The sequence below is a fragment of the Ambystoma mexicanum genome, chromosome 10 (assembly GCF_040938575.1).
Source record: "Ambystoma mexicanum isolate Mex_15411 chromosome 10, UKY_AmexF1_1, whole genome shotgun sequence".
NCBI lineage: Eukaryota > Metazoa > Chordata > Amphibia > Caudata > Ambystomatidae > Ambystoma > Ambystoma mexicanum.
Window position 1 is genome coordinate 1,305,887,266 of NC_090932.1, and position 25,960 is coordinate 1,305,913,225.

Here is a 25,960-nt window from a genome sequence, read left to right on the forward strand (position 1 = left end):
GGTAATGAGGAGCTACCTAGAACCTATGGGGTGCTTACAACAGAATGGAATACTAGCATCTCTGAAGATGAAGGTGTCAATGGCATTTACCATTATGTCATGTGCCTCTTCACAGGACACCAAAGGAGGCAGATAGGCTCTTTGGGAGTCTGGCACTGGCTGGGATACCAGGGGTATCTGGGGGACTAGTCTGGGGATAAAGGGTGTTCTGTGTGGGAAAAGACATCTAGAGATGATACAAGGGATTTCCAGTGGGTTTGATGCTAGAGGTGACCATGGGAATTTAGGGAATTGAAAGAACACAGGAATTGGCAGTGGGGTTTATGGAGGGACGCTGACACTAGAGATGACAGAGAGGAATTCTGGAGGCCGAGAGGCCACTTGGAGGTGTCCGCAGGGATGTTTCTGGTTGGAAGGTGTCACTAGATGGGTCAGATTGTGCAGCTGGGGTGCACATGATGTTATGGCTGGAATATTGGGATTCTGGGGGTGAGATGGGAGAAAGGGTCTCGGAAGGAAAAATAGTTTATCTGGAGGTGGGTAGGGGTCTTTCTGGAGCAAAAGGGGCAGTGAGGCTATTTGTGGGTTCTGTAGTTAGGCAGAGGGGCAGAGATTCTACAGATGATAGAGGAAGTTTCTGGAAGACTCGTATTGCCAAAGATTGCACAGGGGGTATATTGATTTGATTTTGATGTATTTGTAATGCGCTACAGATCGAATGAACTGCATCTCTGCACAAATGTTCCTATATTCATGTCATAAATAGCTCATTCAGTGCTCCTAAGCCAGCAAACAGAAAACTCATTGATTAGTTAAACAAATGGGTCTTTAATGTTTTTCGAAATAGAATGAGGGACGTAATACTTCGAATGTGAAGTGGCAGCGAGTTCCATAATTTAGGCACACATATTGAAAGGTGTATGTCGCCCCTGTGTACAAATCTGGAGAGTGGAATAATTAGTAAAAGTTTATCGAAGGATCGTAGAATCACTTAGATTAGTAAACAGACAGTTTTCTAATAAGATATATAGGGGCTGGCATTTAAATACCAAACATAGGGTCTTGAACTCAATTCTTTGCTTAACTGTTAACCAGTGTAAGGACTGACGCAAAGAAGAGATGTGGGTCGATTTGGGAACTCTAACTATGAAACGAACAGCTACGTTCTGTGCCCTTTGTAGTGGATTGATTTGCTTATCGGGTATCCCCATAAGAAGACCATGCCCGTAGTCCAATTTGGAGTTGACCAGGGCTCCCGCCACAACTGCATGGTCTTTCTGATGGATAAACGGTAGAGCGTTACGTAGCAACCGAAGGGAGTAAAATATGGATTGTGCCTCAGCTCCTATCTGGTGGTCGCACCCCAAATTAGACTGCCAAAAACATTCAACATTTTTAACCTTAGGCAAAAAGGACATGGGTAGTCCTAGAATGCATGGGGGTGGGAGACAGCTGGAAGGGTCTGCCGGCAGTTGTTTGGACCCCATTAGGAACAAGTCAGTTTTAGTTGGGTTCCGTTGTAGTCTATTAGTGGTCATTCAATGACCCACTTCTTCAAGCACCACACCATTTTAGAGAGGGATTCTGAAGATGTGCTCACTCTTGTATAGGTCTGGTTATCATCAGCATAAGAGTAATAACTCAAATCATATGTTCTAAAAATACCCATCAGTGGTTGTAAATATAGATTAAACAGAAGTGGTGACAGTGATGACCACTGAAGCACCCCACATTTCAGCGGAATCATATTTGAAATATATCCAGACATTTGTATGCATTGATAATGATTGGCTAAGAAAGATTTGAAACAAGACAATGCATGAGTAAAGACTCCTGCCACCATGGTCAATCTAGAGAGTAATAGTTTGTGGTCCGCTGCATCAAACACTGTGCAGAGATCACGCATGACCACAGTGTGAGATCCCCTTCGTCTGTGATTTGCAATATATCGTCCCACACGGCCACCAGAGCAGACTCTGTGCCATGAAGGGGACAGAATCATGACTGAAGAACATTGTGCAGGTAGAACATCTCAATATATATGTTCCAATATGTTTGCTGGCCATGGGATACCTGCCACTGGTCTATAGGTCTGTGGATCCATGGGGTCTGGAGATGTTCTTGTCAGTAATTAGGTTACTGTTGATGTTTTTAAAGCAGTAGGCACTGTACCTTGGGCTAAGGACAGATTAATGAATGTGGTCATAAATTGAGCTAACCAAAGAGCATGTGTCTGTGCTGCAAAGGCAGGCAACCCATAAAGCATGTAATTGGTTGGTTTTAATTTAGATAAACGTGATGTTACAAGGTCCAAATTAGTTGGGAAGAAGTCAAAAGATTATTCTGGTCGTAAAACCACTTCTGACATAGTATATAGCAGAAGGGTGCCAAGAGGTGTTACAGGGGCTTCCTGGGGGTAGGGTGATAACAGAGGTGGTAGCTGTTTTATCAGGGGGTAGCGTGATACCAGAGGTGGCAGAAGGTTTGTCTGAAGGTATGGTGATACCAGATGTGACAGGTGATGTTCCTTAAGGCAACAGGAAACCATAGCTGCTGGGGAGGAGGGTGTGAACTGGAAAGAGGTCTCTACGAGGTGCAGCCTCATAGAGACCTCTGGTGATGTTCCTGGAGTGGAGGTGTCTCTAGAGATGAGAGTGAATTTATGGAGGGGGAGTGACAGTATGGGTGACAGAGGTGTTTCTGGGAGGATGCATTAATAGAGGTGGCAGAGAGGAATGATAGAGTAGGGTGGCTAATAGGAGGTACATAAAGAGATTGTTGCTATGATGAAAGAGAAGCCAGAGGTTGTCTGGGGATCGAATGCAACAGTGGGAACATATCAAAGTTCCCTGAGGATGGGGTGGCGAAAGAAGTTAATCAGAGAGTCTGAAAGACGAAAGATGTGCTAGAAAAATTGATGGTTTCTCCAGAAAACACAAGACTCATTGTTCAGGAATTTCCATCACACGCATGTTGTGTTGACCTTACTACATGAATTTCATGAGGAAATGAGTTGACACTATGAAGTGCAAAATGACTCAGGCTCATGACGACTTCCATTTTCCTGTGGTGAAAGCACATACTGTAATGTAGCAGAAGGTCCCATATTTGCATCTCATGGTACTAATTTCTGATAGGTTTCAGTCCTAGTACCCATGGGAGTCAGGTGCCAATCCATAAAGTAATCAGATTCTATCAGTCACGAGTCAAGTCTGTTCCAATTATGGTTTATTCAGATCCCAGTACCAGTTCGAGTCTAATGCCCCAATGTGAATGATCATGGATCCAGTGCAAATGTGATCTTAGTGCTACAATGAGTTTAGTAGTTGCCCTGTTTGGGATGACTCCCCGCCTGCTTGAGTCCAGTTCTGGTACCTGTGGTCTTGGTCTTACTGCCTAGACTGTACACAAACCTTGCACAAGTGCAGGTTTCATTCTGGTCTTGTTTGTTGAGTGAATCATGTACCACTCATTCTATTACTCTGCTCTGAGTCTCTGGTGGGACCTGATCCCAATGCCATGTGAGTCTGCTCTCAATTACTATGTGGGTCTGGCCCAGGAAATGTGGAGTTGCCTCTCAATCACTATGTGGGTCCGACCCAGTATTTGCTCTCGCTAACTACTTGGGTCAGACACAATATCATGTGAATCTCCTCCATCACTGCCTGGGTCTAATCAGTACCTGTATGAGTGTGCTGACCCAGTACCTGTGTGAGCCAACTCTTGGCCATTAGGCCCGGTTGACCTAGGACCTGTGTGAGTCTACTCTCGGTCACTGGATGTGTCTCTCTTCACTATGGCAGGAGTCTTCCCCAGGTCGCTGGATGGGTCGGATTCTAGAATCAGCGAGTGCCGAGTCCTAGTCACTGTGCGGTTCTGATTATCACTACTGGTTTTAGGCTGCTCAGTTACTGGGAGGAGAGTTTTAGATATGGTTCTGTCTTCTCCTGTTCAGTGGGTGGGACTGATTTCAATGCATGTAATAGTCTCCACCTAGTTAAAATCCCTCTATAAATCTGATACATTCTTTGCTAGCCTATTCCTAGTCCCGTTGTGAGAATATGCAAGGGTCTAGTCCCATTCCCACTGTGAGTCTGCTCTAGGTCTGTTTGTAAGTCTGGCCCCAGTTCCCATACAGATCTTGTTTGAATCCCACAACAAGCCTTCTCCTAGTCATTCTGATCTCAAACCCTACCTAATAAGAACCTGCTGCCAGTCATTGGATGACTCTGACCTCAAACCCCACCTAATAAGGGCCTGGCCACAGTCACTGGATGGCTCTCATCTCAAACCCTACCTAATAAAAACCTGCTCCCAGCCACTGGATGACTCTGAACTCAAACTGTACCTAATACAATCTTGATCCCAGTAACTGGATGGCCCTGAGCTCAAACCCTACCTAATAAGAACCTGCTCTCAGTCACTGTACAACTCCAATCTCAAACCCTACCTAATAAGAGCCTGCTCCCAGTCACTGGGAGGCTCTGATCTCAAATCCGACCTAACAAGGGCCTGCCCACAGTCACTGGAGGGCTCTGTTCTCAAACCCTATGTAATAAGATCCTGCTCCCAGTCACTGTATTACTCTAATCTCAAACCTACCTAATAAGGACCTGCTCCCAGTCACTGGATGACTCTGACCTCAAACGCTACCTAATAAGGGCCTGCTCCCAGTCACTGGGAGGCTCTGATCTCAAATCTGACCTAATAAGGGCCTGCCCACAGTCACTGTATTACTCCAATCTCAAACCTACCTAATAAGGGCCTGCTCCCAGTCACTGGGAGGCTCTGATCTCAAAACCCACCTAATAAGGACCTGCTCCCAGTCACTGGATTACCTTGATCAAACTCTACCCAATAAGAGCCTGCTCCCAGTAGAGAAGTGAGTCTGCTCGCAATCTGTGCACACTGGGTCAGTTATGCTGTGTGACTGCCCCCAGTCACAGTGTACATATTATTTCAGCCCCTCTGCGACTATGCTTCCAGTCTATGTGGAACTCTGGTCCCAGAGCCCATGGATCTGTAACCAGTCCCCTTGTAACTCTGGTCCCAGTTGCCCTATGAGTAGGATCCCAATCATTGACTGCATCAGATTGAGGAATATACTTGAGTCTTTTATTCCACCTACAAGTAAAAGAATCAGCATATTCACATGGGCTTTGGGACTGTACAATTTGCCAATTGTTACACATGATCCCAGTGCCCAGGCGCTGGTCTGATCTCAGTGTGAGCAAGTATGCTTACAGTTCATGTACCAGTCTGGTCTTATCTGATCCTGTGTCATTTTCACTCCAGTTATTGGATGTGTCTGGCAGCAATATCCACTTGAGTGTGTTCCCAGTAAGCGGGTGTGTATGATCTAAGTATGTAGGTGAGTCTGCTCCCAGTCACTGAGAGCCTCTGATACCAGTTTTCATGAGAGCCTGCTGTTGTCACTGGATATGGCTGGTCCCAGTATCCAGCTGAGTCTGCTCCTAGTCACTGCTGGTCTCAGATATTAGTATTTTAGTGAGTTTACCCAAGTTACTTGGTGCCTCTGATATCAGATTTCTTAGGAGTCTGCTCACAGTCACTGCAAATGCCTGATCCCAGTATGTCTAATCTGTGCAAGTCTGATACAGTCAGTGCAAGTCTGTTTCCAGTTACTTTGTAAGTTTGATCCCAATATCTCTAAGAGTCTGGCCACCTGCTTTTTGGGGGCCTGGTTTCAGACCCTCTGTGGGGTTGGTCCTGGTCTTACATTAACCCTGGTCCCAGTGCCATCTTAAGCCTGATCCCAAGCCATGTACAAATCCTATCACTGTCTCCGCAATTGTGTGGAGCCTGTTGCTTTGGAATTCTGATCCCAGTCTGAATAGGACTGGTCCCAGTACCTGTGTGTGTGTCTGGCCACAATCCCTGTGCAAATCCTTTCCCAGTTCCCCTGTGACTCAGATTTTAGTCTTTTTGGCACGGTCTTGCACAAGTCTCTCTCAAAGGCTTGTTGCGGTGATTGAGCAAGTTTGATCCTAGGCCATGTATATTACTCTTCTCCTAGTACTGTAGTGTTGTGGTCCTAGTAGTTCTGTGAGTCTCATCACAGCTCCCTTGTTAGTCTGATATCAGTCTGTGAGTGTCTGGCCCTAGTCCATGTGTGAGTCTGGTCACCGTCCTTGTGCAAGCCTGGTGCCAGTCCCTCTGTGATTCTGAACCCAATCTCTTTGAGAGTCTAGTCACAGTCTGGTTCCCGAACCTCTGTTTTATGTCCCAGTCTCTCTTTGGGACAGGTCCCAGTCCCTGGGCAAGTCTGATCCCAAGCCATGTTTGAGGCATATTCCAGTCCTTGCAGGAGTGTGGACACCATGCAGTCTTAGAGTTTCGTCCAATTCCATGTGAATCTGGTCCTAGTCTGTACAGGACTGGTCCCAGCCCTTGTGTGTGTATGGTCCCAGTACCAATGTTGCACTGTCTGAAGTGATCTCACAGGAATTTCTTCTCTTCTCTTTTTGCTCTGGTCATGATGGTTTATAGCTTGGGGTATTTGGCTCTTCTGACACTTCCCACCACCATTATCCAATCCAATCTTTTTTGTGTAACAGGGCTGATCTTCCTCTGTCAGAAGGGGCTGCTATATCAATGTCTCCATTGGTGCTTTGCCCCTCCCACCCCCACCTGCTGCAGAAGCTTCAGTGGGAGGTGGGGTCAAGGGTGGAGGCTGCACTTGATCTCCACTGGTGTGGATTCCTGAGTAGAAATGTCATTGCAGCTAGTGGCAGTAGTTGTTGGCTCCTCAAGTGATTGCCAGACCTATAAAAGGGACAGATAATATAGATATAGTGTTTAGATTGAGCTCCCAGCGTCAGCTACATCTACACCACACAAGAAAAAATCATTCACCTTTAAATTCTCATGTGCACACTCTTCACAATCTGCAGCTAACCAATGCATTCCCTAAGACTTTTCCACCATATCAGATCTGTAACTACAAACCCAAAACAAATGAGACTGAGGCTCTGCCTCGCTCTAAGCATACCAGGGATATCACGGGAGTTAGTGGTAACTGGGAAGCTAATGTCAAACTATAGTGGTGCAATCCATCTGAAGCAAAATGAATATGTCATGTGATTAGGATAGAGAGATGTACAAGCTGGAGATGTGGCTTTGCTGGTGTTGTGCTCAAGGTTTAAGGATGTTCCCTTAGGAAGTATGATGCTCAGTTGCAACTGATCAAATGAATCACCTCAATGCATTATTTTCATTGTCTCAAAACCATGCAAAAAGTCAATGGAATAGCATGCCATTTTTTTGGGGCGGGGTTACTCCAACGGTGTCTTTGTTTCTTTGTAGCTGCAAAGAAATACACTGACTCTGTCACTGCTGCTATTGAGAACCAAATGATGGGTATTATTTCTGCTTTCATAACACATACACACTACATTCCATCTACCAGAAGAGTCTGCTGATGTGATCTTTCATGTACCCACTGAGAGGAGCCAGGAATGAGACGCAGACACAGAGGATTCATGGTTTTTGGTTATGAAACAAATGGGGGTTGGAAAAGGCCTCACTATCCCTAATCTAGGAGTTAGTTCCCTACCTCAACCAAAACGAATGGGTCTGTCCTTTGTCAAGATGTCCCAAGCAAAACATGTCCTGTGTTCGTAATACTATTCTGCTCTTCACACTATAAAACTAATTGTAAGGTGCAAAGGGTATTGTCTCTGATTCTCAAAAGTGCACAAAGGTTCCAATCCAACACAAACATTCATATCCAATGAAAAGGTTTCAAATGGACATTGTTCACAGTTCCAGGGAATGGCTCCCTTCCTCAGATTCCCTGTACTAATATATAACATTAAAATAAAGAATAGTCAAGTTCCCAAAAGGATCACTCCCTCCTCTTGACATGTTCACAGTTCGTGGGAAAATTGCTCCCTTGCCCAGGTTTCTCTTTACTGTTAATATGATTCATAGCCTAAGGGCATGCATCTTCCTAGGGATTCTCCTTTCACTTTATTACACTTTGCATGCATATCCCGGACTCGCAGATCACCTGGTATTTTCCCCTCCCAGGCTCTTCTTGTCAAGTTACAATAGCTTACACTCTCAGGGGTCTTTCTTGAAATTCCTTTATACTATATTTGTACGCACACTTTAGTTTGCCTGGTGTATTCCCCCAACAGGACTTCCATGCAGTCTTTCAAACACTTCTCTTCAGCTGGTGTACTCTCCTGCCAGGACTTTATTTAACAAACATTCAACTTCACCTGGTGTACTTTCCTGCTGGGGCTTTATGAAACATGAAACAACATGAAACAACATTAGCCCACTTCTGGCTTATCCACTCTCCTTTCACACAGTCTTTTTCAATATTTGCTTCCTTTTTCATTAAGGGGCTCTTTGACCCTTTTCCAACAGCATTCCTTTTTACTTCGCTCTTGCCCTTGAGATATGGTTTTAATAACTTGTTCGTAGTTTGCTTCACAAATAAGTTAACTTCTTCATTAGCTTTACTCTGTGTCTTTCTCTTTATTATTATGAAGTGGCACACTTTGTCAGGCAACCCGGGAACCGGTTGATCTACCCTGGGCGTACCGGTTGCTCTCTGTGCTCCCTCGCTTCGGTTCCCTTTCTTCTTTGTTATTCTTATAAAGCGGCATAAGCTTCCAGGCAAGCCGCTAACGGGTCTGTCTTCCCTGATTTTACTGGTTGCTTTTCACGTTCCTTCGCTCAGGGTCTTCTCAACTTGATGACTTGGCGTGCGTCACGACAGCCGCTGTGCTCTCGCCATGTGAGTTTCGATGGTGTGCAGTTCCTGCTGCCTTCTGTTCTCAGTCAGTGAACAGTCTGCACCTGGGCTTCTCTCTCGCACGTTTGGGCTTGCTTCCACTCCATCTCCTATGGTGTGGTTCCCTTCAGTGTGGTTCTATGCGTCGGCACAGTTTGCCATGCAACCCACCATCTGCAGTTCTCTCCTCCTCGTTAGCTGTTGTGGACGAAACTTTAAACTTCCCGGCGTGATTTCATTGCCCCTAAGGACTAGATGGTTGCATTGGTTTACCGGTCTTAGTCTCCCTCACTGCTCCACTGCTCTTTCTCCTCTCAGCTGTTACAAGAATGTTTCTTGAATGACATTAAGGAAGCTGATACTGGTCCTCATTGGGAGTGATCCTTACTACTCTCTGCCTTTTCCTTGTCCCAGTTGTCTTTGTGGACTGTTGGAGAGTACTAAAGACAGACCAAATAAGAGGTTGAGGCATGTGAATAGAGGAAATATCCCTAGAAGGGAATGGTGGGCATGCGACTTTCCCCAATGATGCCATGTAATTTCCCAGCGGGTCACCCCCCTGCAGGTGGTCCTCCCTCATATAGCCACCCAGACAGTCAGGATCAGGTAGAGGCTGCCGTCCCCTCGCCAAACAATGGAAGGAGTGATGACATCATCAGTTTCATCACATCACCATGTCTTCTCCTCCATAATATGGTTCCTCTTCCACTGCTAAACCCAATGCATAAGCTGCATCCTACCTACCGAAAGAAGTGTTCTTTGATCTAGCATTTTGTGTACCTAATTAATCTTCTTACATTGAGTCTGCTAGCACTCCCCAATCACACATACATGCCTTCTCCAATGTAACTGAACAAAGAGGCCCTAACACACCCCTCTGTGCACCTGCTTTCATCTCTTCACCATCCTCTGGTATGCCTATTCTAATCTGAGAGGACCCCTGATTATTGACCAGTGATCCTTGGAGGGGACCCTATCAAGCACCTATGCCGTCCTATCTCTAGGGCCGGGAGGATAGCTCACGGGCAGCATGTTTTTCTTGGAAGCAAAACAACGCATCTCGAATCCGGGACCAGTGCTTAGAGACTTATCTCTGCAATCAGTGGCCCATTTTCCTCCTCCTGCCAGAGAGAGGCTTTTGTGGGAGCGATTGCCATTTCAGGCCCGAGGTCATCTCTAACCCTAGCTACGGTTATACAAGAGGCAATGTATCAACTCCCATGTTCAAGCTCCATACTTCCATACTGTTCTAAAGGAGACATCTCTGGCAGTGACCTAATACATATAACGGCAAAGGCCCCAAGCTGTGCAAGCCAAACATGGCATTGTAACGCTTAGAAACTGGCCACTGGGAATTCTCACCCTCAACTATGTGTCCTTCCAATGCTTGGATTTTGAATCTGGCACGGATCCTGTATTGATTAACGCTAGGATTGCCAGTTCAGCACCCTGGACAGTTTCTTCCACAGGCTTCTATTGAGGCCTTGTTAGCACATTGGACGGAATGCTCTTTTAGATAAAAATTGCTCATATTAGGCTATGAAAATGTCTGCCTATAGATTTAGAACTTGACCTGGTCATATCCGCTCCTTTCTGTTATTGGTGGATATACAGGCTTTGTGGTGAGGGATGCTCTGCATATAATGTTTTATTTTATGCATCTAATGTATTTTCGAATGTCATTTTCATGTTGGGCTATATTTGCTCATGGGCTTCATCTTACGACTACATGGGCTTTTTCCTCTGACGGCTTAAACTGCTGTTTGGTTTAACAGTATTATTTTACATCTTCATTAATATCAATCTGGACATTCTTTATTTATTCACTTCTGCGTTGATATAATCTATGCTAGATTGTGTGCTGATCCACTTCCAAACAGCTTGGCCTTGCGGCTCATCCCACCACACACCGCAGAATCAAGGAACACTTACTGAAAGTAATGCAACCTCTAGGGCACATAGCTGTGCCTTTCCAGAGTCTTCTTCAGGCAAGAGAAGGTTTTGTCATGACCTCTCCGCGTCCTTGGAGATGGGCAAATTTTAAGGCAGAAAACCGTGCAACTTTTACAAGTCTCTCCTCACTGCCATTAGACATCCCTTAGACATCCCTGTCACTTCAGTAGAGCTACTAGCCTCTCGCTGAGCAGGAATACTTTGGGTTTTATTAGGAGCTTGGTGGAAATGGTAAAAAGATGTGGCGTAATTAAATGCCTCCTCTTTTTACAATGACACCTCATCATGAGTTGGGAATGCCTCCTCATGAGTTGGGATTGCGTCCTCTTTTTACAATGACACCTCATCATGAGTTGGGAATGCCTCCTCTTTTTACAATTACACCTCATCATGAGTTGGGAATGCCTCCTCTTTTTACAATGACCCCTCATCATGAGTTGGGAATGCATTGGATATTTGCACCTACGCCCTCGCCGGACAAGGCCACAGTGTTCAGCGATGCAGGTGTTTGGCGACGAAGGGGTCTGCGGCGCAGACTGTGAGTGCGGACATTTCAGCCCCTGTCAGCTGCCACCAGGTAAGAAGTTGGGAGTTTGCTTGCTGCTCTGCACTTTCTTGCTCTCTTCCCGCACCCTCCACCCCTGCTTCCTGCACGCGCCCCAGCCACCTCCACCCTCGCTTTGTGCGTGTTCTCGCCCCCTAACCCATCGCACTCCTCCCTTGCGCTGCCCATTGCCTCTGCACACACACCGTCGCCCGCCTGGTGCCTCGCAATCCTTGATTGCGTGGTTCCTCGCTTCCCTCCAATTGCGTTTCCTTGCTACATCCCTCGCAATCCCCTGACCGTGTGCTTCACGCTTGCCTCGCACCCTAGTCTATGCGGTCCCTCGCAATTCATGATTGCGTGTTTCCTCGCTTCCTCCTCGTGCTTCCCTGAACGCATGCTCAGTGATTTGCCTTGCTCCCTAGCTCGCATGGTTCCTCGCAATCCTTGATTGCATGGTTCCTCGCATCTCTCTCTTTGCGTGTCATCGCAACGTCCTCACGTTCCCTGACCTCATACCCGTGCTTTGCCTCGCGCTTACCCGCGTTGTCCCTCACAATCCTCGACTGCATGGTTCCTCACGCGCTCCAATCTCTTGTGCTGGCAACTTTCTCACAATTCCCTTCCTCGAGCTTGCCCACATGGTCCCTCGCAATCCTTGATTGCGTGTTTACTCGCAACTTCCTAATTGCGCGTCCTTGCAACTTCCCTGTGATTCCCTAATCCTTGACTGCATGGTTCCTCGCAATTCCCTAATCGTGTGTTCTCACAACCTCTTCGCGAATCCCTGACTGCGTGTTCTGTGCAGTGCCTCACACCCCCTCTCCTCTCCCCCTGCTCTCACACGCCCTCTGTTTCTGCCTGGACTTCCCCGATCACTGTTTGTCCTTCTATCCCGTTTTCTGCTGTATCTTTGCCTACTTAGGTCATCACTATTTATTGCTGTGCTTTTTTTGTGGTTTTGTATTTGCCTCACTGACTGCCCTGTCCTATATTGTACTGCTGTGGGTTCTGTTGCACTCTTCTTTCCTTTCAGGTTCTCATTTACCAACTACTTTGTCCTTGTTGTTTTTTGGTTTTGTCTTCTTAGCAAATTGTTCACTTAGCAAACTATTCTACTACTGTCTGAGCTCTTGTCAGATTGGTCAATTGTCTACTATTGTCTCATCCCTCTTTGTCTCGTTTGTTTGCACCCCTCCCTGTGTCCTTCCTTAGTGTCTTCCCCCCTCCAACCCTCTCCCTACCTACTCTATGGTGCTCTCTGTATCTCCTATCTTTTCTAACTGCTTCTCTATCGACTATCCTGCTCTCCTCACTAAATCTGGTAGGAGGAAGTTTAAAAAGGACATCCTGGTCTCCAACCCATGCCTCCCTATTGCTGACACCTATACCAGTGCTTCCTCCAGACAAACCCTCTCTGACATTCTCTTTGTCGTTCCCTCACCAGACCTATGGACTCTGTGCTTTCTCCTTTCTCTTCTTCTCCCATTAATGGTGGCACCTGTTGGGAGGCCCTCCTAGCCCCCTTCCACTCCTCTAAGGTCATCATTAATGTTCACCTGAATGGGACCGTCTTGGTCCAAGGCCCTCAGGTCAACCTTCTCCTCTTTGATAGACGCTTCCCTTGCCTCATCAATTTCCTTTCTTCTCCTGCTGTCCCCTCTCTTCCCTCGATGGCTTCCTTGCCTCCCCCCGCTGTCTCCTCCTTGGCTACCTTTCCCTCTCCTCCTTCCTCTTCTGCCTCCCTCAGGCTTCGTCTACTCCTTCGCAGGGGGTACCTCTGATTTGTACCACTCCCCGGAAGTCTTTCAAGGACGGCAACCTTCTCCACACTGCCACTCTCAAGTCCCGCTCAGCTGTAAAACACCCCTCTAACATCTGCCACCTCCTGGAAGAACTTGACCTTGATGTCCTCGGTCTCACCGAGACATGGTTCACGGCCAGCTCTGTCACGAAGTTTGATACCCTCCTCCCTGATGGCTACAAGATCCTATCCGCGCCCAGATCCAACCCTTCCAGTGGGGTTGTAGCCGTGATCTTCTTGGAGTGGATTCCTGCCTCTGTTATTCCTACACAGGCCTACTCCTCTTTTGAATGCCTTGTCTGCAGGCTCTCTCTCCTGGCCACCACCTTACTGTGGCTACCATCTATTGGCCACCTTGTCAGATCTCCTTCCTCTCTGAGTGGGCAGAACTCTCCTCCTCCCTCCTGGCCTCAACCACTCAACACCTTCTTGGGGACTTAAACATACACCTGGATGCCTCCTGTCTTTCCTCTGGACTCTTTCGTGACCTCTCTCACTCTCTATCCTCCCCTCTGGCCCGACTCACTCTGCGGGGGACACTCTGGATGTTCTGATCTCATCAGACCTTCCCCTTTCTATCCCTCTCACCACTCCGCTCACCTGGAGTGATCACTTTCTCCTTTCCTCCCATCTCACCCTCTTTACCCATCAAGCCAAGCCAACTCCAGCACTGCCACCTACCTTCTCGGTTATCCGACCTATGAAGTGTGTGTCAGTTGAGGCTTTCGCCACCACTTTCCCACCCCCGCCTCCCTTTTGGATGACTAACACCCTGACATCGCCCTTTCCATGCTCCACTCTGCTATATCTGATACTCCTGATGTTCTTGCCCCTGTCATGAGGATCTGCTTGAAGTCCATAGCCAAGTGCAACTCCTGGTACGACTCAGACCTCGTCACCCTTAAACGCAAGTGCAGGATGGCTGAGAAGAAATGGTGTGCTTCGGTTGCATCTTCTGACAAACTGGCGTGCCGCCTGTTCCAAAGGCAATATCAGCTTTCTGTCCGCACCAAGAAGAGAGCCCACATCCAAGCCTGCATCCAACAACTCGGCTGAACTCTTTAAAATCTGCAAGGAGCTGGCCAATCCTGCTGCAGTCTCTACCTCTCCTGTCCCCTCCCAGACCCTCTGCACGGCCCTGGCTTCTCATTTCATCTCTAAAACTCAGGACATCCTGTCCTCTCTCTTTTCCCCTCCCCTCCTCTCTCTACCCTCTGCCCTTCCTCTGGACCTCTGAGGACACCTATCCTCCCTCTTTCTCTGCCTCTTCCCTGTTCTCCCCAGATGAGGTTTCTAGACAAGTTTGATCTATGAAAGTCTTGTTAAAACAGATTCACCCCTGTTCCTCCAAAACTATCAAAGACCACATTGACACCCTGGCTCCTGCTCTGCCTGACTTCTGCAACCACTCCTTCGACACTGGAGTCTTCCTTCCCCCCCCTGAAGAACTCTCTTGTGCACCCTCTTCTTAAGAAACCCTCAGCTGACACCTCCTGCCTGGCTAACTATCGCCCAATCTCCATTACTCCTTTCCTGGGAAAACTCCTGGAATAGCTGGCCATCTCCCAGCTCAATCTTCATACTCAATGTGTTGGTTGTCTCCATGACCACCAGTCTTGCTTCAGAGCAGCCAGAAGCATGGAAACTGCTTTCCTGAACATCTGTGAAGACCTGCTCTCCAACCTCGATTCTAATACCCCCTGTGTCTTCATCTTACTTGATCTCTCTTCTGCCTTCGACATGGTCAACCATGCCATCCTGCTGAACCGTCTCTGTGATAACCTGGGTATCAATGATCATGCCCTGGCTTGGCTGACCTCATTCCTCTCCGATAGACCCACCCAGGTCCAACTAGGGTCCTTTCTCTGCTTGATCTGTCTCTCTACCTGTGGTATTCCCCAGGAGTATAACCTCTCTCCCTGACTGTGCAACCAATACCTAGAACTTCTTGCCCACTGCATTGCCGCTCTCTGCCCCAGGTTTCAGTGCTATGCGGATTACACTCAGCTCATTTTCAGGCTCCCTTCTGCCACCTCTCCTCCTTCGCTCATTTCTGTCTGTCTGCTATCCAGTAGTGGTGTGCTGCCAATGATCTCTGCCTTAATGCCAGTAAGACTGAGATTCTCCTCATCAGCACACCTTCTCCTTCCTTTCCTGTCACTCTCTGGCCAGCTTCTCTTGGCCCTATCCTGTTCCCACCTGTGTGGCTAAAAACCTCAGGGTCATCTTCGACTCAACATTCTCCTTCTCTCCTCACATATCTGACGTCTCTAAGAAGTCACACTATCAACTGCAGCTCCTCAGAGGTATTCTTCGTTTCCTCTCCTTACCCCAGAAGCTCACTGTCTCCAGAGCTCTGGTTCCCTCTAGGCTGGACTATTGCAACAGCCTCTTTCTAAATCTGCCTGTTTCTACTCTCCGCCCTCTGCAACTCATCCAGAACAGGACTGCAAGACTTGTCCTTGGCCTCAAGCCCAGGGACCATATCTCTCCAGGACTGAAATTTCTGCATTGGCTCCCGGTGGCTGCGAGGATTAAGTTCAAAATCCTCTGCATTGTCCATAAGGCCTTCTGGGGCCTGTGGCCTCAATACCTTCAACTCTCTCTCCGTAAATATCTTCCTTCTAGAGCTCTTTGCTCCTCCACCTCCAACACCCTCAGGGTCAGTCGCTTCTCCAAGCAACGACTGGTGGTAGATCTCTTTCTTCGACTGGGGCCTCCCTCTGGAACAACCTGCCTGCATCTGAAACTTGAGGATAACCATCTCTGGTAGCGGAAGCAGCTCAAGACCTTCCTCTTTGCTTCTGCTTTCTCTCTACCTCTCCCCTGCTGAATTCCTGGCTGAAACTAAACTGCACTGGTCACCTGGCTATCCTCTGATCTTGGGCCCAAGGCCCCTCCCCACCAGTTGCACACCTGCACTGTCCCCTGGCAACCCTTGCACTCGCCGTCTGTTTCTGTATACCTACAGTTCCCCTTATCAGCACTTGGAAACCTGATGTCTGCACTTGTCCTTGCACTTGCCACCAGCTGGCTGCACTTTTTAATGTTCTTACAGTGTGATCCGAAGTACTGCACTTGCACCTCCCCTTTCCCCTTGCACTTTTCCCACTCACCCCTCGACCGCACTTTCTTGATCTCAATGTCACCTGGCCTAGTAAGATCATTGTCTATGTCTTCCCTTTGTTCCCCCTACCTTGCCACGTCGTGCCTTAAAACACTTGTGTATAGGTGTGTTACAAATGCCATATCATATAATATCATATCACCCTGGGGAATAGACAGTACTGCGTGGAATAAATAGACGTTCTTTACCCCATGCAGTACTTCCTATGTACCCCATGCAGTAAATATCCCATCCAATCCCAACTCATAATTAGGTCGAATTGTAAGAATACAAGGTAGTTTACAATATCACATCTTTTTATTATTGCCACCATAGCCATAATGAGGCCCTGGGCACACAGTATAACTTCTACCTGGCTCATTTTAGTATTGTACAACTTCCCTGGCAAACCTCTCCTCTTCAGGTGGTCTATGTTTAGAGCTAGAAGACTTCTCTGGCAAACCTCTCCTCTTCAGGTGGTCTATGTTTAGAGCTAGAAGACTTCCCTGGCACACCTCTCCTCTTCAGGTGGTCTATGTTTAGAGCTAGAAGACTTCTCTGGCAAACCTCTCCTCTTCAGGTGGTCTATGTTTAGAACTAGAAGACTTCCCTGGCAAACCTCTCCTCTTAAGGTGGTCTATGTTTAGAGCTAGAAGACTTCTCTGGCATACCTCTCCTCTTGTACCAGAGTCTCATTGTAGTCAACACGTTTCCCTGGCACGCACTTTCACTTAATTCGGTCTCTTGTTGTCGCTGCATGCCCTGTACCTGTACTGTAGATGTCTTGCATTAGAGCACTTAGGTAGCACACCGCTCTGCTTCTACCAGTACCAGAATAGTATGTTGTGCCACACCCTATGACTTATATCAGTCTCTCTTTAGTGCTCTCTTCCTTTTCACTTCTACCATTCCTGCTGTTGAGCTTGAGAATTTATATGATAGGATATGATGTGATGTGGCATTTATAATGTGCCTTTACACAAGTGTTTCTAGGCGCGAATTGCCATCTTCACTTCTGTATACCTCTCACTAAATCAAGAGGACTTTCTTTGGTGCAGAAGACTTTCGTGGCATCCCTTGCTACTTCCACCAGTCGCTCTTTTCTACTGGGATACATCCTTGAAACATCTGTCGACTTCTTCCATGCTCTCCGTAGAAGAGCAAGATTCATATTCTGGTACAAATCTACAGTTCCCCCAGGTTACAGTAAGGACTCCAACTCAAAACACTCTGCTTTAAGAAATATGTCCTTACTAGGATTTATCAATATATATGTAATGGCAGAGAACGAAGGATCTTACTATGCAGTTCGCTTTTCTATTGTTCTGACAGGAGCAAGAAAATTTAGAAGGAAACAAAGGATAACATTTCTTTAAAATGATAATAAACTGTAATTCCCTGGATTCCTAGTGAGCAGCATCATGCATAGAATGTTTTTTTTTTCATCCATTGATATAATGCGTATGAGTGACGCGAGTTATGGCAGTGAAAATCGTGCCTGGTTGACTGTGCAGTCCGTGACCACGATAAGGCGTTGGGTTAAGTTTGGTCCATTGAGCGTTTGGGCGGGGCCAGACGGGTGCCTTTCTTTCTCTCTAGCTTCGCTTTTGCTCTCCCATACTTTGTTTCCTTCTTGTCATTGACAAGTTTCTTTGTGTGGAGGGCTAAGGGGGGGAGGGCGGGGGTAATCTACCTTGCTGTGATTAACATAATGCATGCAACGCGCACGGGACTGTGGATAATTCAATTAATCTCTTTTCTCATTGGTTGGTGGGGAACACAGGCACAGTATCCAATCACACTGGAAATTTCCTGCCACATGTCTCTTCTGCTCCTGGCCATTCTCAAACTCTTGCCCGATCCGAAGGGGCAGCCACACCCATTGGTTCTGTACAGGGCGTTGAGCCTCTCTCTGAGTTGGAAGATTTTGGCCCTTCAGAGACATTTGATAGTCACTGCAGACTTCTTGCGCGAGGACTGTGCTCCCAGTACCAGCAAGCTGTACCTACTAGCCTGGCAGTATTGGGTTCGCTTGTGTTTTTTCTCAACATTTGGTTCACTGTATTGCCCCTGAAGTGGCCATATTTAATTTTCTAGGTGAGCTGGCAGTCTCTGTGTCCTAAAGAGCTGTCAACCTGTAACCATTGACCCTTTCTGTACAACATGACACAGTGAATGGCCTTCCGGTGGGTAGGTTGCCTTTGCTCTCTAGGTTAGTGATGGGACTAGATTATCCCATCATCTGCATGCATGCAAGATATTCTGTGCTTTGAGATGTCAATTTGATGTATGTTTCTATGTTGGTCACCCTTTTGTGTTTAATTTCTTTCAAATGAGTTTCGGATGCCAGGGCATTCGAGGTGAAAGGTAAGTCTTTTGTGCCCTGGTTGTTGTACGTTTTTCCATTTTTCAAAGGACTAAGACTAGTTGTAGACAGATGCAATATCTGGATTTTCCTAAACCGTGTGTCCTTCAGTGTCTGAAGGGTTATGTAGCTGCTACCAGGGATGTGAAAGGCTTGGCTTCTTTACTATTTCTTTGTTTCTAATGCCTCCACACACCTGTGGCATCTCCCACTTTAGCAAGATGGGTGGAGGGGGTACTTTTTTCAGGCAGGCATTGATGTGCCCGCTTTTGGGGCACATTCTGTGCAGGCGGCTATGGCATCCAAGGCTGTTTCGGCCAGGGGCACAATTGGAAGATATACTCAAGGCAACAGATTGGTCTAATGTTTAGCACTTTGCACTGTAAACCATGTGGGTCTGTGTTATTATCGATGCTTTGAACTTCTAAAATAAAAGCTTTACGGTACGAGCTGGGACTCCAGTCTTTAAGGACACATGCAACTTGGAGGCTCGTTTCTCTGTACCGTCGAATAATGGACCCCCCAGCCAGACTCTCTTTATGAGGATCTTAAGTCTCCTTTGACCCAACAAAGATCATCCCTCTTGTGTGCCCTTGATAGATTGGTGCTGGCAGCCCTTGTAGACTGTAGCAGTGATGTGGCGACACTCATCACCAATCCAGATAGGACTAAAGGAGCCCTCTTTCAGATGGACTGGATCCGTACCATCGACCAAATGCAGAAACCTAGAGTGGGAAGTGCCCTCTCTCCTTATGACAAGAAAAGGGGTTTTCTAGCAAGTTATCTGAGAAAGTTCCCAGACCCTAAAGTTAGACAGAGCTTCTTAAAGTTTCGGTTAAACACATTACACACTGGCAAAGTTTTGTCCTGTTGGGATCGAAGTAATGAGGGTAAAAAAACTGCAACGTTTGTGAGGATCCACGGAAGCAGACGCAGAAACATCTTTTGATAGAATGTGAGAGTACCTGGGAGGTGAGAACAAGGTGTCTTCGCCAGATGGTGGAAAGCGAGGACCAACTGCTTTCCGAAATGTTCTGGTACAGGCTTATAGCGGGTCAGCATGTGCCATTAACATAATGTCATCAGGGTATTGAGAACAGGATTGGCATCATACCGTCAGGTTATTGTTGAAATGCTCCTAGAATTATTTTGTTGGGAAGGATGAAGATATAGGAGGTTTGTATCTCTCTTTCTCTACTTGGCAGGGTGTGTAACCTGCTTTTGTCTCTTCTTCAAGTAAGCATTTAACCTGTTTTGGTTTCTTTTGAACGTGGCAGTTTTTAACTTGTCTTATGAATTCTTTAAATTGTTGAATTCAAGTGAATTTTACTTTTGTATGGTTTTGTGTAAAAAATATTTTTTTGGTTTTAATACACAAATGAAAAAAAATAAAAAATAAAAAGCTTCAGGGCCTGGCCATTAAATAGCCATTTTGCTTGGATTGGATGGAAAGTTGAGAATTGATTATGCGCGCAGAGGCAAATATTATCCCCCACTGAGATTTCAAGTGCTTTCTTTTAACCCGCCCTTCATAGTTATATTTTCTATTTCAGTTTCGAGTTCAGATGATGGTGCACTTTACAACTCCTGGGATGTCTGGGATGGACGACACTTTTGGTGGATTATGGATCGCCACTGAAATCAAGAAAAGCGGGGGATACAATGGGAATGCTGCCTTTTATGTGGACGAGATCTAGACATGTTAGTGGCTCTATGGCGCTCACTACGAATCTTGGGAACTGTAGTTTGTTGTCATGTTAGAGACATTTTTCCTTCTTTTTATTATATTTTTGCTGCTGTTAGAAGAATAAAAGAGTTAACTGCATAACACTCACCTCCTTGCCTCCACACCCAAATCTCTCTGATACTGCTAGGATACTCCAATCCCAGCATCCTTTCCACTGTTACTCGAAGGAAGTTCCACAGTACCCCCTTGATCCCTTCACGTTTACTTCTAGGCGACTCCCGAGCCACTCGTATCTACTGCTGCCATTGTGCCTCCTAGGCATACTCCTCCTCGTCTGTTATTTTAAGGTCTGGAGTAAAGCACACATAGCTGCCTCCTTGTTAGAGCCTATGTAGACAGGATAGAGTAGGGAAGAAGTGATGCTTTGACAAAGACCAATCAACAGCGGCCAGGTTACTGCCTACATCAGGCCGAGGGGCGTTTTTCTTTCAGTTTAGGAGACTAAATACTGGTATGCCTCCAGTGAAGCCACACTTCTTTCTTGCTGATACAAGTCCCTATTCAACCTTTATCTTTAGTATTTTCTCTCTAGCGCTTACTCACCAGGCATGCAGACCTTCAACCACCACCATTGCTTTTGTTAGCTGAGACACATGAGGTACCCTTATCCAGGGTTGTTCAGTTCCAGGCCTCGAGGGCTAGAATACTGACGGGTTTTCAGGATATCCTTCATTAATATTCATGGACAAATATTTGCATACATTTAGAATCATTGTATGCAAATGTATCTCCTGAATATTAATTAAGGGTATCCTGAAATTCTGACATGGATGCGGCCCCCAAGGCCTGGGGTTGGACAGTCCGTTCTCTCATTGAACATCAGGTGATTTCCCAATCCCAATCTTTCATTTCTGTGACCCTATCATTTGTTCTTTGAGATTCTTTGGCCAGCCCTCTACTCCCAGCGCTCATTCTTGGAACTGGCAAACCTCTACACACACTTTCACTGCTCCCCTTGCCTTGTTTGTACAGGGATTCCCCATCACATCTACATAGATTCAGCAATTCTTGAAAGCAGCTTATATGAAGGCAGACTCATAGTTACCTGATCAAATTTCCGCCCACTGTACATATCGTCTTTGTTCATGAAGGTGAGTAGGATCCAGTCACAGAGGACCGAGCCCTGGAAGACAGAGAAAACACATGGTTCCTTTACTTTTGGGACTCATATTAAACCCACTTTGACAACATTCTTCAGAAAATGGGTGACTCTACTTCATACACAGAGAACAAGGGCCAGATACCCCTTGGAACAGGATACCCACCCCATCCTGACACCACGATCAGTGCAGAGTGTGATTACCACATTTTGCATTCTAAACTATACAATGTATGCTTCCTCTGTTATGTAGACTCGCCTTGTTTGCCTGAAAGACCCCCTGCATCTGTGAACTTTCCTGTGTTTCCATCATTGACAGGGCATGCTTCTATAGGTGTCTCTACCCTCCTTTAGGACTCTCTACATTCGGCCCCTTTCCTGTAATCAAAACTACCGTATTCTCCTCCTCCACCATGGGCTGAGCAGAACCTGCATTTGCACTCTTGCTGTTTGCCCCCAAAGGGCTCTCCTCCTCCTTTTTGGAGGGAGAGGAAAATAATTCTCCCTTTGAGCCCTTTTTGTACGCCTGTGGCTTGCAACACATGTTTGTGGCATCTATCACCCTTCCTCAGCTCAGCATCTCCCTTCATCCCTGTTCTGCTCCATAAGTCACTTTCGAGTGCCTTTACGGAAGGAGGTCCAGCCAGCACTAGGAGGGACATGAAGGAGGAGGAAAAGAGAAGCATCACTCCTGGAAGTGATGTTTCAAGGGGACGAATTGTAGAATCTCTATGAGGGCCAAGAATGCGTAAGCGAAAAATAGGTGCAACACACCACAGGGTGTCACCACGAAGAAAGACCACGGAAGAGAAGCAAAATACTTGAAACCAGATCACTGCCAGAGTCGCAGACTCGCTAATCATAATTGACTATATTAGGGCATCCAGTCTGTTGGGCTGGCAGATGAAGGAGGGTTAGGGAAAAGGTACATCATGTAAGCCTGTTCACCTGGCTCCCCCACCTCATCCCTGGAGATAAGATGGCTACTGTACTCTCCTGGTAGAGGTGCTGATCAACCCAAATCCCCTCTATCCTACCTCCATCTCCCCTCTAACCTAGCCTTTCTGTCACCACTCTACCATAGCATCATCCCTCATGAACCATTCCTAGTTATTGACTTTTACTTTTCTTACTTCATAAACATTCTCCATAGTAACTGCAATGTTCTTCTCCTTCGGTGGACACCAGCCTCACCTCTTGCACCAGTTGGCTTTTTTACTTAGCACTTTCTCTCCGTGCCCCCACTTTGTCAGCCATCATGCTCCTGTCCAACATCCTCCCCATCTCGCTTACTCTTTCTCTATCTTTTGGAACGGAACTCCTCTCACCCTCTTCCCTGTGCCCTTCACACCTCCCCACAACACACACATCCTTTCTCTATACTGTATCCTCCTTTCAAATACATCCCCTTTTGTCCACCCCAGAGGCAATCTAACCTCATTTACCACTCGCCCTTCTGTAACTGCCTTCCTCCACCCCATGCACTCCCACCTACTATTCCCACCTTCGGGCTGTAGAATGTCAAATTCTTCTGTAACAAAACATCTTCTATAACTGTCCACTGACTCTTACCTTCCAGACCAGCAGTGATGGCTGTGGCAGAAACGTGGATCATCTCCCACAACCTGGCCATGCTAACAACGCCACACACTGATTCTGAAAGCTTTGCACATTCCCATATGACTCTAAAAGAGGAGGTGGTGTGGATCCATTATTTAGAATAGACACCCCCTCTTGTTTCCCCTTCTTATCTCCAATACTTCTTCCTTCAAGTCCTTCAAGCACATTGGGATTCACCTCTTTCCTCCTTCTCCTATTTTAAGCATCATCATCATATATCATCCCCTGACACTCCCGGCTTCGATCTCTTTCTTGAGTCCTTAGCTATGGGGGATTCAACATCCCTGACTTGATCAACACCCATCACCTTCTGCTTGACTCCTCCTCTCCAAAAGGACCCTGTCTCCCTCCATTCTCAGTTCACCCAAGTCCATAGACACTCTCTTGACTTGAACTTCCTCACCCCATCCATCACCCCTTCCCTTTTGGATGGCACCGTGCTCCATTCCTTGTATCTGTACCTTATCAATCCCACTGTCCCCGGCCCTTCTGATGATTAAACATAAGTGTTGGGCATAATCCTTTCTTCCTTACCATAACCAGGTGAGGTCCTGCCTTCAGGATTTTTTTCAGCCCCTGCCAGCTCCATTGAAGCAACATTTCAGACGTCTACATTGCTCTTACTACCCCTATGAGCAATAATACCCTGTTTTGCCCTTCACTGCCTCACACACCTGTCCCCAAGTATGGGTCTTCCCTGCAATCCAACGGTATCATACAAAATAATTGAATGCAAACACTGCGAGTCACAACACATGGGATATTCTTGATCAAATTTTAGCACATTTCATCGAAAATACAGATGGGGTGCTTGTTGAGATATTAAGTTGGGGATGTGGGTAGGGGCTGCGAGGGGTCTCCCCCCGCACTTATTTTCAATGAAATGTGTTAAAAAATTAAAAGAAAGTTCAATGTTTTCTCTACCGCAGGACATTAAATCCATCCCCACAGTTGTTGATTTTAAGATGGTCTTGAGAAAGCACCTCCTCTCACTCGAAGGATCACCATCTCTCCCTTAGTCTTCACCTGCTCCTCCTTCATGGCCCCTCGCACCGGAGTTACTAATGTACAGTCTGTTGTATAGCATGGAAATGAAAATAGTTTAACATTTTTATATAATTGTATGAATTCCTTTGATGACCCCTACCACTATAAATAATGTCTTGTCTGTACCGTCCAATCTCTGTACCACCAACCACTTCTACATCTGTCTTCTGTTCATAACACTTATTTCTTGAAACATTGTAAAGCACCATTCCCTGGGATTCGGTATTGTCCTGTTTGCCCATCTATCTTTTGTACAGAGATTTTGGCAAAGCTCCCTTTTTTGCAATAAATAAATACACCTAAATACAAATGGGCGTGATGCACAAGGGAAACGGTTGCATCACACCTTGGGAGCGTATGTGGGGAAAAAGGAAGCTATAGTGGCTTAGGTAATACTCAACAACACTGGTAATGTCTCTCTGAGCTCACTTCTGAACAGCAGTTACTTCACTGCTTTAGTAGACAATCACTGATAGTCAATTATAGCCTTTATGTCAGCTGTGCAAAGTTATATACTTCTCTAACGGAAGAACGCCGTGGAGCGACCGCTTCTTCACTCCATTGCTCGGTTCTTTTTCTCTCCTGCACGCCAACCTAGTGTGCATGTGCGTTGCCATCTCGCGAACTCGCGAAATCATGGCGGCTGGTGTGAGCTTGCAAGGCTGTTCTACATATACCTCCTTTTGTCATGCAGCGTGGTACTACTCCATTATGTAGTTATCGTACCTCGACGGTCTCCGAGTCTCTCATTGGGGACGGCTCTCGCCTGGCACCGGTCTCGGCTCAGTGATGCAGTCTCTACTCCTAGTTTTTCTCTGGCATGTTTCCAAATGTTACCATTTCTTTGCATTTCCATCTCTTCTTGTGGCATGTCTCCTGCACTTCTCTCTTCTCAGATGTCCTCCAAGCTAGCCCCATGTTCTCGATTTGGTTCTGGGTCCTCTGGTGCTGGTTCCCGTTGTCCTGTCAAGGCTGATTCTCTAAACTACATGGGTTGTATCTTGAATATGGCAACTTTTTTCAGATTCCACTTTTTACCATCTCTGGCGCGTACATGATTTGTGCCTTTCTGCATTACTTCTACTGGTTGGCTGTATCTGGATCCTGTTCCTTGATCCTTGTGTGGTAGCCTTATCTTTACCATTTCTCCTTCATTGACCTCTGTTCCCATGTCTCACTTTACGTAGCCGGGGGTACCAATGTGAAAGCTGCTCTCCTCCCCCTCAACAGTCGAAGTGGAGACACTTTTGTGATAGCATTGGAGGTGAGATGGTGGTCAGCTATCGCCTCCTTGACAGTTTTGTATGGGTCCATACCTGTGGCTGATGCAAGCTGCAGGGCTCCCTTAATAGACCTGTTTGTCATTTCAACTAGTCCATTAGCTTGGGGGCGATACAGACTAGCCTTGATTTGCCCGATGTGGTTTTGTAAGAATTGTTCCATTTCCTTTGATGTCAGCTGAACACTATTGTCAGACACTATTTCTTCTTCGGCTAAGCCTTCCCTCTGGAATACTGCATTCAACACCTCTATGACCGTGGCAGTGGTAATGTTAGGTACGAATTCTTCCTCTACCCATTTATGCAGGTAGTCCACTATTACCACTCCATATCTGTGGTCTAGCAACATCGTATCTAATGTCCCAATGAAGTCAAGGCCTAATTTGTGCCACAATACTTTGGGGATCTTGGTGGGAATCAACAGCGCTTGCTGAACTGTGAGCCTCTTGCCACTGTTTATACATTCATGGCACCTTTCTATCATCATTCTAATTTCTTGGTCCATGCACGGCCACCAGTAATCTTCCCGCACTCTGTGCCTAGTCATATGTCCACCTAAATGACCAGATTGCACCCTGCACAGGATCACTTTCCTCATCCCAAGAGGCAGTATCACTTGATCCCCTTT

At 46.5% G+C, this 25,960-nt stretch overlaps 1 protein-coding gene and 1 long non-coding RNA gene across 2 annotated transcripts in view; one reads left to right on the forward strand and one right to left on the reverse strand.

Moving 5' to 3' along the window:
* LOC138492278 (uncharacterized) overlaps positions 1-20,326 on the forward strand; it is a 92,142-nt gene extending 71,816 nt beyond the window's left edge. The window contains exon 3 of the long non-coding RNA XR_011276175.1: positions 20,093-20,326. This is a non-coding gene — a long non-coding RNA (uncharacterized lncRNA). The remainder of the gene's footprint in view (positions 1-20,092) is intronic.
* Positions 809-25,960, reverse strand: part of P2RX2 (purinergic receptor P2X 2) — a 380,622-nt gene continuing 355,470 nt past the window's right edge. The window contains exons 11-12 of the mRNA XM_069619329.1: positions 21,332-21,409; positions 809-6,786 (exon numbers count right to left, since the gene is read on the reverse strand). Of these exons, the coding sequence (XP_069475430.1) occupies positions 6,682-6,786; positions 21,332-21,409 (183 nt within the window). The 3' untranslated portion in view covers positions 809-6,681. The remainder of the gene's footprint in view (positions 6,787-21,331; positions 21,410-25,960) is intronic.